Source organism: Orbicella franksi, chromosome 6 (genome assembly GCF_964199315.1).
Source record: "Orbicella franksi chromosome 6, jaOrbFran1.1, whole genome shotgun sequence".
NCBI classification, from domain to species: domain Eukaryota; kingdom Metazoa; phylum Cnidaria; class Anthozoa; order Scleractinia; family Merulinidae; genus Orbicella; species Orbicella franksi.
Window position 1 is genome coordinate 24,978,933 of NC_138150.1, and position 15,847 is coordinate 24,994,779.

Genomic DNA, 15,847 nt, shown 5'->3' on the forward strand with positions numbered 1-15,847 from the left:
TACAAACGAAAAAAAAAACGATAAACATAAGGTTGTATTGATTTCAGATAATGTTTTCTACACAAACGTTAGGGCTGCGTCTGTGGGCAAGTGTTTGCATTTTATAAGGGCAGATACATTCTTGCCTTGGAAATCAATAGCTTCTTTCAGATAGCGTCTTCATTGTGTTGTGATAGGGCACAGGTTAATTGTGGATTCCAATCCGAAATCAATCTTTGATTTGTTTCTGAATCAACTTTTTTTTCCCTAAAATAGACCATCGCCATCTTCAAATGAAATGAGAATTGCCTAGATCAGCGAGATTGACAAGCAAAGGCAAGCGTCCGATTGTGAACCTGTGACCGATGAAGTCAGAGATGGTAGTCGATATACTGGCCGGCATGGTTAATTGAGTAGGGTGCGGTGGGTGCTCAGTGCTGGTGAGCTGTTAGGGTAAGCGAACATAGTGCAGTGTGGGAGGGTGGGAGGATACCTACAGTTTGTTACTGGCTTGCCATCCAAGAGCTGAAGAAAAACTCATAAGTCTTGCCTCAGAAACTAGAGACATGTCTCTTCACTGAGGAGGCATTCCACTCATCCAATCCATCAGATTTTTTTATAAAATTTTACATTAACTTTCAAAACTATGACCAAACATATACTAAAGGCACCGTGTAATAAGGACATAGGCAAGAAAACACCATTATGCTGAGATTTAGAAGATATCGGTGACAAATTCAGAAGAAATTACCAAGTACTGTTCTAGAGTGATGGTTAAGCGCAACTTCTTTACTCTACCTCGACAACCGTAAAGCTCTACTCTCATTGCTATGTGTCCATTCCATTCCATTGGTCGAAAGCGAATGTAACGAGCTGCGATTGGTGGGATTAGGTTGTGATAGACAACAGTGTCCCTGTCGATATTCCCAACAAATTCCTAAATCAATAAGATGGGAAGCTGTTAGGGATCTGTCATTTGAAACCATATACAGTTATTAAGAGCTCCAAACTAACACCTGACAAAAGTAAACTTTATGACAGGAATTAAGCAAAATATGAATTAATTTTAGGAATAAATAATTTTAAGCGCATCGATTTATCATTCATTTGACTATCTCAACCACCTGCTTATGAAGGGATAATTTGATCTGGACAGGAACTTCAGAAATTGCTTCCATACTTTCCAGTCTTTAAGTAATTGTAAACCCGCAGATTTTTTTCACTGTTTCACGAAACGTAGAGAAACGATGGAGAAAGCGATCTAACGGTGAACAGGGATCAGTGAACGTGCAAGGACGATAAATCATTCGAAGTTAGAGTAGCCTCCAGTACTTCTATTAAGAACGATGCCTAATAAATTAAAGGTCTTTTCGCCAAATTAGGACCATATGAAAAACGTATATCTAAGCAAGGGTTATTGGAAGTCACAAAGAAAACGGCGGGTAGCCAATCATTCTTTCGAGATAGTTAGCCTTGAATCCTGAGTAAAAATGCCGACGTCAGCATTTTTCTGAAAAAGAAAGAAGAGAGTTTTCTTCACAGCTTTCCTTAGAAATATGTTTTTAAAAGCAAAATTCTCGCAACAGCACTTTTAGCTAGCGTTCCTGACAGCTCTCCTCTACTTAAGCCAAAATACAGTCTTAATAGTTTTTCCTCAGTCCCAAACAGAAACTAATCAAGTGTTGAATGGGCTTTCCACTTCCATTTCATAACATTAAATGTAGGAGTAACCACGCGTTTTTAAAAGTTAAACGAGTTGTTTTCATTTCTTTCGAAAACTTTAACGCGGCCCGTGTAAGTCAAATATTTGCGTCTGTCGCACTTGTTTTGAGTGCGCGCACTACAGGATCTACAGGTATACCTCTACACCTGGACCTCAGTATGATTTTCTACGGATAACAACTAGTTTTTCAGCTGGAAGCCGTTAACAGTTAGTGTTAGCGATATGCTGCTATTTTGGTGTTCCTGGTTTTAGTAATAGGTTCATTAAACTTGATTTGGTCACAGTACGAAAATTTTGCTTCCATTTTAGTCGCGTACTTGGTAGCGTAGTTGATTACGTCAATGCCGCGGTTCATTGAGCTTAAGGACGTTCGCGCGAAAATGTTCTACTCGATAGATTTTGTTCAAACTTCCACTGCGGTCAGATAATGAATTACTTGTTTCAGAAATGAAAAAAAGGGGGGGGGGGTGGGGGGTTACGGACTTTTTTTCAGAGATAAAGCATGTGGAAAACTAATCTGACTTTGGAAAATTGGCGTGCGTACGTAAATCAGCATGGTCTCCAGGGTTTTTGGCTTAAAATATCAAAGATGAATCAACGGAAATAAACTATCTTAATGATATTTTGTATAAGTGAATCCGTTGCCTTAATAATTCCAAATTTTGCCAACGTTTTCACAAAACTTAACCCTTCAAGAGGCATTTGGAATGGCCGTACAGATCAACGAAGAGCTAAAAAGAACGGAATTCGATGGTGCATTTTGCAAATAATTCAAACTTAGATAGATAGATAGATTTTCTTCATTTTTTCGCTAAACGTAGAAAATCGGTAGAGAAAATGATCCATCAAAAGAAAAATAGGGGTTACCGAACGTCTAAGATCTAGATCGTTAAATCAAGGCGACGCTATAGCAATGGCCATTTACCTTATCCGGCATTGTTCATGTTATTACTTAGCGCGCGCTCGATGCATGACGTGGCGTGTGAATTTGCGTGCACAGTAAGGATGCGCAGAAACAATTAGCGCGAACGTCCTTAAACTGGGTTAAAGGTTACCATGGAAATTATTTGAAGAACAATAGATTTTTTAACCGATTAGCCGTGCATTGGCTTTTTCGTGAAATGTGTCAGTCATCACAGTCTGTGTATGAGATGTTGCTCTCCGTGGCAAAAACAAGTGGATAATCTTCCACTGAACATAGATATAAATGCAGATAAATAAATGAATAGTTGAACACAATGTTAAGTGCAGTGCATTTTCCAAACGGAAACCGATATGGAGCGATAGCTTTCCCCAGTCCCTATTGCCACACGATTCTCTATCGGTACCACTGTTTGGAAGCAAGTGTTCCTTTTTGTCATAAATGTGAAAGAATACGGCAAAGCGCTTGAAAGGACTCGATGTTCATTCGGAAGTGCTCTCTATGAAAGTCATGCATGGCAGGATTCCTGGTGATTTCCTGAAATCATTGCTGATTTCTCGGATAATGTAAACCAAAACTTGAGGACGATTCATTCGACGGCGACGGAGAACTTCTGATCAGGCGTTCTTTTTCTCGCCAATAAAAAACAATGCCTGATGGCAGGTTACAATGGAGAACACTCTAACATCTACGCAAAATTAACATCATGTTCAAAAGACCCGCCTTGGAAATTTACATAGCGAGCATTAGAAGGAAGAGGGACTGCCTTAAAGTGTAGAGAAAAGAAACGAAAATATAGAATCAAGAAATTAAGACCGTAGCCCTCGAATTCTGCCATTTTGTTGGTTTGTCTCATAACGTCGATTGAGTTTACCCACCTCATAACCTATTCCAGTGCGGCCGCTCATAAAATATAACCCCGTTGCTTCATCATAACCAACAACTAACCGAGTTAAGTTATTTGGGAAATTTAACCAGGTCTCTGAAAAGTAAACCCACTTAACTCTCTTAGCGCGGCCGCAGCCAATGTCAACGTCAGCGCGCGCGTGGCGTGTAAACCATGCCTCGCGTGGTGCGCAGTACGTGTGCGTACTAACAAAGAACTAAAGATTAGCTCACCTTGTTTGTAGATTGTCCTTGTTCCCTGTAGTACTGAAAGTTTACTTCATCATTACTGTACTCTAGTCTGTACTTAGTTACCCAATGTCCATTTCCGTTCCTTCCTTGCGTTGCCACCCCCGTTACACCAGTGTGCGGTACCCTCAGATCAATCTGAAGCCACTGATTTAGGTCCTTAGTGCGAGCAACCCAAGCACCTTGTAACTTATCAGTTCCATCAATACGGTTTAGTCTAGCAACCTTGGCGGGGGTAATGGGCTGAGCGCTTGAGGAGGCACTAATTTGATCATCAGTGATTTCACCGTTTTCCATGCCGAGACCTCCTTCGCATCGTAAGGGTTTTTCAGGCACTTTTTGTGAAGAAATAAAAACAGACAAGATGGTGCCAAAGTATGATGATAAGAATAAGGATCATATGAAAAAATCCGATTAATTTAACTATGTTGACAATTTAAGCATTCTGCAAGACCCGACAACCATAGAAAAAGACTTCAAGGCTAAAACCGTATCACCCATGACATCGTTTCATCTTTATCCAGAACGTTTTATTACTACAGTTTAATAACCCTTCCAAAATGTAAAAATAAAAGTAAAATTTTGATTTTAAACGAGAGTGCACTTCTTACTGTGCGAACCGAGAAAATGAGGCTTACAAGATGTTTGTTACCTCTTTAATGAGCTCTGGAGAAAGGAAAACAGTTCAAGTCATACTGTAGCCACAGATATTAAAACTGACTAATAACAGTACGCGTATTTTAAGAGATTGTATAAAAATGGAAAAGTTAGACCAAATTTGTCTTCCTCAATGTCTGCTCTGCCTTAATCTTCTCAAGTTCATCACGCATTCTAAATCTCATCCAGTCTTTATCAATTTTGCTATTTTTTGTTTTGTTTTAGGTATTTTTGTACCTTAATAAATTATCAATCTGACTGGCATTTGATTTGAAGGTAATGATGAACTCCATGCATAGAAAGTTATTTTCTATATCATGCTAGAGTGTCCCTGGAACACTACCTGAGTTGAATTACTATCCCATGTATTCTGGTCATTCTGGGAGATTATAAATACTCTTAATGACGCTATGCTAAAGAAACCGAACATCTAAACTAACTATGACAAAACATTACCCAGTGATGGACAGCTAGTTATGTCCAGATAACCTCCAAGTACCAGTCCAAAATTCGATTTCTCTACCATCTTTATCCGCAAAAACCTCGCGAACATTTTGCGGCACAAGCAAGCAATTGGGTGTGACCGGTCTATTTCAAAGACCTGAAACAGTAAGATGCAGTGTGAAAACGTGTTAGATACACTATCGTTTGTTTCATTGTCGTATCTACTTAATTCACCGGTTAAATTAACCAGCGAAGAAAATATTTTCTGTGTTAGCTTGGCCTGCTTCAGAGACTACCAAATACAAATACAACAACTCTCGATGCCTCCTTAGTTAAAAATACTTCCATCATCATTTCAAGTAGTGCAGAATTTAGTTAAAGCACCTGTATCTATAACAAAATTCTCGATATTACTGGTATGCACTCTCTATTTTCATCACACGATAGAGCGAGCAACTTAGTCGACCAATAATAATAATAATAATAATAATAATAATAATAATAATAATAAATAAATATGTCGATGATGTCGAGACGTTTCCGATAACAACATCTCCAAAGGTGTAATAGCAAGGTATCTAAAAGTGACGAAGAAATGTATCAACCATAGTATCTACAGGTACCCAATAACAAAGTCTCCAATAACATTTCCCAAGCGTGCCCAACAGGGAGGGAGGGAGTTGCAGAAGTTATCAGAGTTTACCTTTTTCCCGGGGGGGGGGGTACTCCTTTATGTGGGCTATATAGGTGTGTGCGGTCCCAAAGGGTAGGGTTTTCAGCCGTTTTGGTCAGAAATAGGGTATCGATTTTGGCCATTTTGGTATGGTATGGTTTTATCAATCTAGTCTTGAATTGGGTATTTTTCTTAAAAGAAGCTACTTTTTTCATCATTATCAATAAGACCGTCCACAAAAGCCCTTCATAACTTACGTTTAGGGCAACCTTGCCAGCCACAAAGGTCATAAATAGAGTATCGAATTTTTGGCCAGGTCATCAAAGGGGTAGCAAAAATCGCAGATTTTGGTCATAAATAGGGTAAGGGTTTTGGGAAGTGGGCCGCACACCCCCGTCCAACTTTTTTGGGAGTACCCCTTCCCGCCCGGGACCCTTATTTAGAACATTCTTTATCAGTATCCCTTCTTACTTTAACTCGCTCGTCCTCGACGTAGTCATTCCATTGAACTCCGTCCATGCTGTAATCCATCGTAAATTGAAGAGCAATCAAGTTAGAATTCCAGTTAAGAGACAGGGTAACGTATTGAACAAAAGCTGTGTCACCCATGTCAGCAACAAGCGCGCGCTTTGAAGGCTGCATTGTAAATGTGCCGGTATAGTCGTCATTTGAACCTTCTGAATGCAAATCTGTTTGGTTATCTATAAATGACACGAGCAGCTAATCAATCAATCAATTTGTCAAATCAGTCAATTTATTAGTTTCAAACTTGGGATGAGGTTGCCCTCTGTATCCGAGCCAGCGGCTTAAAAAGGGTAACTTAACCGCCCAATCAACTTGTGTCAACCGTCTGTCTGAACAATACGAAGGATATTATACGTTATATTCAGTTTCATGCCAGTGTGAGCTTATCTGTTCACAACGACACTCTATGCCATTTGCCAACCTCCTCTAACGATAACGCGGACTGGGATGCATGCGCACGAGGTAAGGACTTTGATTACTTTTGACTAGCATCAAAGGCGATACTAGCTAGCTACACAACTAACTTTGAAACACTCGTCAAGGTTATATAACACACATTCAAAGTTCCTTTTGACAGCTGCAAGACACGCAACAAATGTGCCAGCTTTGACAGGATTCAAAAGAGCGTAGCCTTGAAACCGTTAAAATTTTTCAGCGCCTGTTTGATTTAAAAGGCTACTGCCTGTTAACACTAGCTATTTTATCAAACGCCACAAGCAGATCCGTTACGTGGATGAGATAAAAGATGGCCTTCTCGACAAGCCTTTGGTACACAGTGAATATGTGGTGGGACCTGCCTACAACCTTGGTCATAAGGGTTGGAAAACTTTCATTCTGTACCTTTTTTGCCCCTCCCCACCCCTGTGCAATGTTGACAAAACACTTTCATCTAACCTAAGTTTGTAGTTTACCACTGTCCAACATTGCAAGCGGGAATGGGGGTGTTGACACCTATTCTGTAGGTACTACGTTTACGATTTCGTGTTTTTTGCGCATTTTCCAGCACAATTTGTCCAAGCGTTGTAGGCGACCGAGTTGGGGGATCAATGGCCTGTGTGAGCGGTAAAAACTTTCCTCCAGTGTTATAGTCCAGACACCATACTTATCATTTCCCTACCTGGAATATCGCCATCCGGCCACCTTTTTAAATTAAACGAGAACCTCCATGACTGAGGGTCAATACACGAGGCCATTGGTGCGTAAAGACGCCGCTGGCAAATGGGAAGCTTGGTCTCGTTGACCAAACATCCACGGCACGCATTTTCCGTGATGGATTGTTGAAGAGAACGTAAAGTGTAGGAAGTGGAATTACACTTGTACGATGAAAATTCTGTGACGAAAACAAAGAGAAAAGCCGTCATTAGCCATTTTAACCAGGACCTATGAATCCCCAATGACTGCCAAGAGAGTGTCATCAAGAGATTATCGCCTCTTGTGACATCTGTATTCGAGAGCAGAATTGAAGCACATCATTGGTTAGAAGTTTATAAGTTACCGTTCCGCCTCTATATAACCATAGTTTACAGAGGGGAACGTTTATAAACCCGACAAACATCAAAGTAGGAAACAAAAGCGGCAGGATTTATGTTGGAAGGTCCACAACCGTACACAATCTTTTATTTTGCGTTCATTCATTATGCTTGAATTACGTAACCAAAATGTTTCTATTGGTTAGTTCCTCAGTCAGAAGTAAACAACTATTGTGTTTTGTGCACGGTCAAGGCCAAAAAAGAGAACAAAAACACACAACAAAGAACTTTGTCGGATTTCATAACCATTCCCCTCTGTTAACTTTGATATAACATTTCCTCATGTGATTTTTAATTTAGTAACGCGTTACCAACTTCTCCTTCCTGTTTAGGGCAGTTGCCTAGCTAAGCAACATTTTCTGTTGATGACTTACATTGCAATGTGCAGAGCGCTTTTTTTTCTCACTTTTCTAAGTGTCTGACCGTATCAGAAGTTGCTTATCATAACAATTGTAAAAAATAGCGCTTGTTACATGGCTAGTCCGCAAGCCTGCAAGATGAACCAAATCTTGCACTGTAATTAGCTTTCCGCCAAGTGGGCCAAGCGGACAAGATGGGGTTGCCCGCCATGTCCCGCAAGAAACTTGAGAAATGATCCTTTATTGATCCAACTTGTTCGAGCGGGGTGGCTGTACATTGCATAATCGTGAAACTTGTAACCTACGTAGACCCGTTTTATCTTTACTTTATTTAATTTGTTTTGTTCGTCATTTCCCCCACTCCATCTAGTTTCGAAATATGTGTTACGACATCCACCATTATATGATATTGTAATTTCATTTTTATAATTTAGTAACATCTAAACCTGAAGAAGGCTGGTCTGGCCAGCCGAAATATTGTTTTAATAAACCACGTTGTGTCAGCATTGTAGTCAGGTCTTTGACTTTTCATCGTTTAACTTTTGTATATTGGTATCGTTTTTTGGTTGTTGTTGTTGTTGTTGTTGTTGTTTGTTTGTTTACATAATTATAAATTAAATTACGCTCCAGTGCGTGTCAGTTCATAAACACTCAAAAAAAGAATCTGACCAACTGATCCAGTCAGTAACCCATTTGCCTTCATGCCGCGCGCAGGCTTTTCACACGAGTTGGCCTGCATTTTGATTTTAAGAATTTTGGCGCTGGATACAGATTTTCGCACGGTGGGATTCGTTCAGCCGGAAATCTCGCACCCAAGGTATAGGCTGGCTAGAAAGCGGAGGATAAACATGCGTTGAAATTTCGATTCTTCGGTAAATTTTCCGATGGATCTCACATACACGACCCACTGAGAGGTTGATAGGGCCTGTTTCCAATCTTTTTCGAAGTGAACTAAACAACGCTTCTGTGTGGAATAGCCCTCGGACGTACAAGGGGTGGGGGAAGGATGGATGGGGATGCCAAACCAGCCATAAGGTTTTTTCAAAGTTCTTAAAAGTCGATTTACTTTAAGAGGCTGAAATTTTCAGTAGCTGTTCATTCATCCTCCGCGGAAATATTGATGTCAGTTGTGTACCTGTGATTTTTGACGTTGCCATGACAAACGCGCATTCTATGTAGGTCTGGCAAAATATCAACTTTCTGGCATAATTACATATAATTCTCGATTTTTCCAGTTTTCCTGAACAAATTGCAGAAATTCATGAATGTTTACATTCCATAAGCATTCTGCGTTATATTGGCTACAAACACAGCAAGCCATACAATTATTTTACATAACTGAAGAGCTATATCGTATTTATCTGCTTCTTAGCAACGCAATTAAAGAATTGTATTTACAGTAAAGGAATACCTTCTGTGGAGAAAGGAAGGAACAAATCATCGGTTTTGTGAGTAAAGATTCACACTGGACGAAAATTAAAACAAAGCATGCAAAAGCTAATGTTATCAACTGGAGATCGTTAACAACAAAGGAGTTTATAATATGAAAAGATACGGCTGATGGACACTGTTTATTAACAGAGGTTTCTAGAAACTTTTTAGCGTTTAGAAACAACTCTGCGATAACAGTTAAAGTGGTTATAAAATTTTAATTCGATGACTGTAGACGAGAAGTAATTTTGAAAAGTACTGCCCGACACGATCTCACTTTCCAGCCATAAGTTCCATTAAACAAATTTTAATTCACAAAATACTGCAGTCAGTGTTAAAAACAAATGTTTTGAAATTTGATCGTCTGGAGAGGATAGCGCGAGTTTGGAAAAAAGGCAAACTGCATTAAAATTGACCATGGACATCAGTGGACTTTCTAACTTCTTATAAAATCAAGGCCTGCGAAGAAAAATTTTGCTAAGTAGATATCCCCATGTTTCAATTTGTATTCACACCAAAGTTACAGAATTGTTTGCAATTGTAAGCTTAGTCATTCCAAAAACGGTAGTACTTTCTTCACACATGTTCACGCTTATCGTGCAACCTCCAATTCAGGTGTTACAGTCTACAGTTATTTCGCTAACGTTTTGATTTTACCGATTTAGAGGTTCGCTGAACCTGCCGAAGAAAACGTAATGGTGGTTCTGTTACTGCAGCAATTCTCCACAGACTTTCTTGGTGAAAATGAATTTGAAATTGTGGTAAACAGCTCATGCACGACTTAATTAACTTACGTTTCTGTTTTACTCGTTCCCAGAGAATACATTTCCGTATTTCCTGAGACTGTTTCTCAAAAAAAAGAAAAAAGAAAGAAAAGTTTCTTTTCTTTGCTACACTTTGACGGAATTGAAAACGTGATATAGTTTCGCTGAATGATATTGAAATAATGTAAGGTCCAGTTTTATCCGTCAAGATCAAAAGGCGAAAAATTTGTACGCTCTAGCTTTTGGTCTGTTTTAGCGCATTCCTAGTATTCGGCCACGATTGAAATCTTCCACTAAAGCGTTGATAGAGACAAAATATATAAACCTTTGCGCTAAAATAGGCTGGTTTGCGGTATTTTACACAATATGGCCCGCAGTCTATAATAACATCGAGTTGCGATATCAAATAAATGGAATATATATTTTCTTCGCCAAAATTGATCTTCGGCTTGTTGCAAAGTTTCAAGGAATGGAACTTACACTATATCCTTAGTTCTAAAATTTCAAAAGCGCGTCGAAAATTAGGTCTCTAGCAGTTAATTCTTTGCAATAAATTTTCGGTCAGTTTTCAGTGACATGTCATATATCTTTTAAGATGTTAGGTACTTACCTGAGCTTATCACTTGAAAACCAATGATCTATAAAGAAAGCATTAAAAACAAGTTAAAATCGTTTGATATCGATGACATGCAAATCTTCACGCAGGGAAGAAAAAGCTATAGAAAAGCACAGATGAATACCTGCAACAGGAGAATGAGTCTCCCGAAAATAAGAAGTATGGTCGCCATATTTTCCTTCTAATTTTACATTCTACTTTAAGGCGAATTTTCCATACCCTGAAGGGGACTGTTCGCGAATAATGTTGATTCAACGTATTTCAGTCCGTAGAGATCATACTGCAAACTAACACCTGCCTGAGCGAGTTTTAATTTTTAACAGTTTTAATTTTTAAAGGAAACCCTACTGAAGGGGTCAAATGTTGGCATATTCTAGGTTCATGATTTGTTCGGCTCGATGGAATTAACGATGTTTTAATAAACTTAAGGCAGGCGACAAATTGCAAGTGATTTTTTTAACTGTGTATCACAGTTAGTATAACCTGGATACCAACTGAGCGATTATCGTGTGAAACGTATAACTTGCCGTCAAAGTTTCTTAGAACCTCCTTAGAGATTCGCCAAATTAATTAATAAAGTGTGAGCGTCATTCAGATAGTAGTAGAAAACTCTCATTTCAATGAGTGCCGATCGAGCAAAAACTTATCAATCATTTCTTAAGTTTTCATTTTTGTATTGGAAAGCTACGGCTTTTGTCTTCCTAATGATTTGCTACTGGCCAGTGTCATGCGTCGATCGGCGAAAGCGTCATCTAATTATAGCGACCACTATTCCGATCAACGGAGAGGAAGTGGCGAAGCCGTGAGGAGAACTGGGAGAAGTAAAATGTGTAGATAAAAATAAAGATGTAGTGGAAATATCATACAAGTCATCCAACTTCTCAGGGAGCAAAACTAGTTAACTTGGGGATTGACTAAAAATAGGCTTGCTCCCAGATATATACCCCCTACTCTTTCTCACAGTTTCCTCTTTCGCTCATCAAGATTGGTTGCTATAATTACCCGATGGATGATGCTTTCGCCGATCGATGTATCACGCTGCCCGCCTTGAAATAAATAGAAGAAGTGAGTTTTTTCCACACAAAATCGTCAGATAATAGGAGATACAATCGACGTTTCTATATTACGTCCTTATTCAGGGTTGCACAGATCAGTTCGGATGCAGGTTTGTAGTCCGTATACGAGCTACTTAAGCATGCCGAGATGTACGCGCGCGCGCGCGCGCGTGTAAGCTGATTACAGAAAACCCAAATCATATGGTACGTTGATTTTGAGAAGGGCCAGGTGATCCTGCCTTCACCACTACCAGCAGGATATCACGTTCTTAAGACATCACTAATCAAGTTTTGCCTTGTGACTACTTTGAAGTGCGCACAATACCGCCAGCTACTCACGCAGGTCATTAAACCACCACTTGCACTGAGCGCAGTGGGGCTACAAACCCCAGAGACGACTTGGTGACCCATTCAGCACATATAACTCACAGGCGTTAATTTGATAGTTTCAGCAATATTGGGCTTTTTCCAAGTTGCCGGGTTTTTGTCTCTGCGTCAAAACGAGTCGTCGTGCAAAACTATTCATATGAAAATGTGTTACCCCTATTGGTTCTAATTGGTGCAAATCAAACTGTCAATCAAACTCATTTTCACATGAAAGGTTTTGCACAAGGACTCGTTTTGAAACAGAAGCACGAGATAACTTGGAAATGAGCCACTCGGATCCCGGATGTAGGTTCGCATGAATTTTACGAGTGATGTATTTTCCAGTCAAACATTCGTATTTATATAATAAAATGCATATACAACTAGATTTATGAAAACCGTGTAAATGAAAAACGCATTCCTTTGCACCAAGTGAGTCACTTTCTTTGATTTTTCGAACCTTAAAAGCCTCCAAGGCATTCAGAGCGTTGGGAAAAAACAGCAAAAGAAACGGTAGAAGAGTGCAAAAGGAAGATAAGAGAGCGGTGAGTGAGATAATAATACTGGCACTCCTCTAAATTGTTATATCGTATACTTTGGAGATCTCTGGTGAGAGGAAAACGCTTGAAGAGGGCGAGAATCTCATTAACGGCCTTTTCATAAATCCAGACAAATGTAGTATTTGAAAAAGGTCAAAATAAAGGCAGCACAAGTCTTTTGTGGGCTTGACAAATTACGGGGAGATAAAACTATTTGCAATAATATATACAAGATAGGAATACTTTAAAAGACAAAAAAAAAAATGTAATTGTTTAAAATAAATGATGTACCTTGTGATTCTTTCAAGTTCTTTCATTGGTCTTTAGCCCAGGCTGTTCCAAACCTGACGGGACCTCTAAAGACTAGAGATTGTTGACCACTTTCTATAGAAATTCGCGATTGCCCAATCGCTAACATACGGTGGGTCCTGAAGGGGTGTATAAATGCCCAAATCCCATTCCGCAGTCTATTTTTTGTCGAAATCCGAGTCTTTCTCCCACTTTTGTGTTTATGCTTTCAAGTTCCAGTGGTTGGTTAGGGCTTGGTGCTTGACTGGACTGGTTAGGGTTAGGTTTTGTACTGGGTTCGGGTTGGCCTAAAGGCATCCGCGGTCAAGTGTCGATTGACAGTCGACAAATTTTCGATCGAGGCATATGAGTCTGTTTACACTCGGCCGACTATCGACCGACTGTTGAGCAAGTGTCGATCGAGTGTCAACTGAGTATCGATCAGGATGTCGATTGAGTACCGATCGAGGGCCAGATCGAAGGAGGGTATCGATCGACACTCGACCGCGGATGCCTTTAGTACACATGATCCGAGCAGGATAGGGTTGGCCATGGGTTCTGGCTTTAGCTTGCGTTTAAGTCTGGGTTGGGTAGGGTTGGATTTTGGGTTGGGTTTGGTATAGCTGGATTTTAGCTGTGGCTGGTTAGAGCTAGGTTTTGGACTGAGTTGGTGAAGGCTGAGCTGGTTTAATTAAGGCTAGGTTTGGATCTGGCTGGGGAAGGGCTTGGTTTGGAGATGCATTTTGTAGGGCTACGATTCAGGTAAAAGATGACGACGGATTGGGTAGGGCTGCATTTGAGAGTCGGCTGGGTGAGGCTAGTTATTAAGATGATATTAGGACCCAGCTTGAAATAGGCAGGGATCGGTGCTGGGGAAATGTTGGGTGCAAGGAAATGTTGTAGTTAAGTTAGAGGTATGTGAGGGGTCAGGTAGGGCAGGCCAATCCATTCCTGTAATCAAGAAAGGAGAGGGAACATTTTGCTAGGAAGGTATGGATGGTTTGGTTGGTTCTACGTTGTGAGGGTAGAGGGTGACTGTTAAGCAGTGGCGAAACCAGCTGACAACAGTGTCATTTCCTTTCTTGTTTAAGTGGAGCTGATCAGTCCTATACATGTTTCGACTATGCAGGGCTGATGGATGCTCGCGGAAGAAAACCGGTTCTGAAAACAGTTCTTGAACCTGCAAATAAATATAAGAGTTAAGGTAAAGTAGGGAGTTATGGAACACAGAGGAGGAACTGTTGATAACCACAAATCCGAAGAGGATTGTTTCCAGTACCACAGTATACGGGCTTTTTACATGATATTAAACACGGTGAAAGCGGGGAAAATATGGGGCACCTAGGAGGAAGCCTTGGCATGTTTTAGTTATTGACTCCAGTTAAAATGGTGTTCTTCTCTGAGAAGTTGAATAATATCTCCACTATCTCTTTGACTTTACATAACTTTCTTCGGGGCCCAAAGGAACTCCGGCCCATGCGTACCTGACTTTCCAGTGAGATTTGACCTGTAGTCCAAAATAAAGAAGACGGCTCTGAGTGATCTTGGCATATTTTTCAGTTTCAATCAGTGAGAAAGCACAGTGAGCGCATCGTTTGTGTGTGTTGGTGTGTACGATCGAGGGCCACTTTTTTCCTAGTGGGACACCACCACCAGCGCTAACTCGCTGAAAACGCTTCAAAACGGCCTCAAACACCGTGAAACAACAAAGAATACGACAGGAAAGCAAGGTAAGTCAGTTTTATTCACAAAACATTAAATTTTAGGTACTTAAAGCAAACTCGTAAAGTTCCCATACAAACCCTTGTAAATCGCATCTTTGTTACACAACACCGCTCGTAGGCAAGAGTCACGTTCGCGTACGTTTCATTTACATTAATTATTTCCTCTTATCTCACGCTTAGGCCGCCTGTGGTCAGATTGATGGCCATTGATTGCGATAGCGGTGGTTGCCTCATTCTGTTACAGGTCCAGACAATCTTTTATAATGGGTAATGCTGTATTCTGCAGAAACCAAAATTATCGACGCAACTGAATGTTGACTTCCTCCACACTTTATTGGAGATGACAATGGCACGATCGAAAACCTGGACGATTCTGGACTGCCTGGTGGGACTACATGATTAGTAATAATAGCGTGGTAAGCGAGTGGAAAGAAAACTTCAGCCTACCCCTAGCCTTTTTTTGGTGGCATTTCAGTGTTTCTCGTTGTCGAGGCAACAAGCAACTTGTTAACCATTCCATCTTGAATACTCTCGGACTTGCCGTCGTGTGTAAACGGTTAGGAATCCGAGCATCCTTTCAGTGTAAACTCCTACGAATCCTAATACTCTGAATTTGATGAATCCGGAAACATTTGCGAATCCGGTCGGTAAAATTTTCTCGGTAAACTTAGTTAAATGACCTCACTCTCCATGAGTTCTCGTAGCTCAGTAGATAGAGCGCCCGCCCGGTGTTCGGGAGGTCATGGGTTCGATTCCTTTCGGGACTCAGAATTTTTCTTTGTCCCACGCTCGTGTCATGTTGATTAATTCACCTTCACATTACCGAGCTTAAAATTCATCATCTTTATTAACTTATCATTACTCACGATGACTTCGATAGCGTTGATCCTAGCAGTATGCAGGACACCTGTCATATATGAACTCAGTTAAATGACCTCGCTCTCCATGAGTTCTCGTAACTCAGTGGATAGAGCGCCCGCCCGCCCGGTGTTCGGGAGGTCATGGGTTCGATTCCTTTCGGGACTCAGAATTTTTCTTTGTCCCACGCTCGTGTCAATTGATTAATTCACATTCACAATGTAAACTTATTGTGAATCGTTGACAGATAAACAGAAGAAC

General features: G+C 40.3%; 1 protein-coding gene across 1 annotated transcript; it reads right to left on the reverse strand.

Moving 5' to 3' along the window:
* Positions 1–14: 14 nt before the first annotated feature.
* On the reverse strand, positions 15–4,208 carry LOC145490248 (retinoschisin-like). The gene is made up of 2 exons (XM_081469371.1): positions 3,744–4,208; positions 15–916 (listed from the first exon to the last, which is right to left on the reverse strand). The coding sequence occupies exons 1-2, from the start codon at positions 4,053–4,055 to the stop codon at positions 695–697; spliced, it is 534 nt and encodes a 177-aa protein (XP_081325497.1). The 5' UTR covers positions 4,056–4,208; the 3' UTR covers positions 15–694.
* Positions 4,209–15,847: the final 11,639 nt, after the last annotated feature.

Bases quoted from the DNA above. Each gene is read 5' to 3' on its own strand.
- LOC145490248 (XM_081469371.1), bottom strand. From the start codon at position 4,055: ATGGAAAACGGTGAAATCACTGATGATCAAATTAGTGCCTCCTCAAGC. The intron at 917-3,743 runs GTGAGCTAATCT...TTATTGATTTAG, and splicing joins AAGGACAATCTACAAACAAG to GAATTTGTTGGGAATATCGA.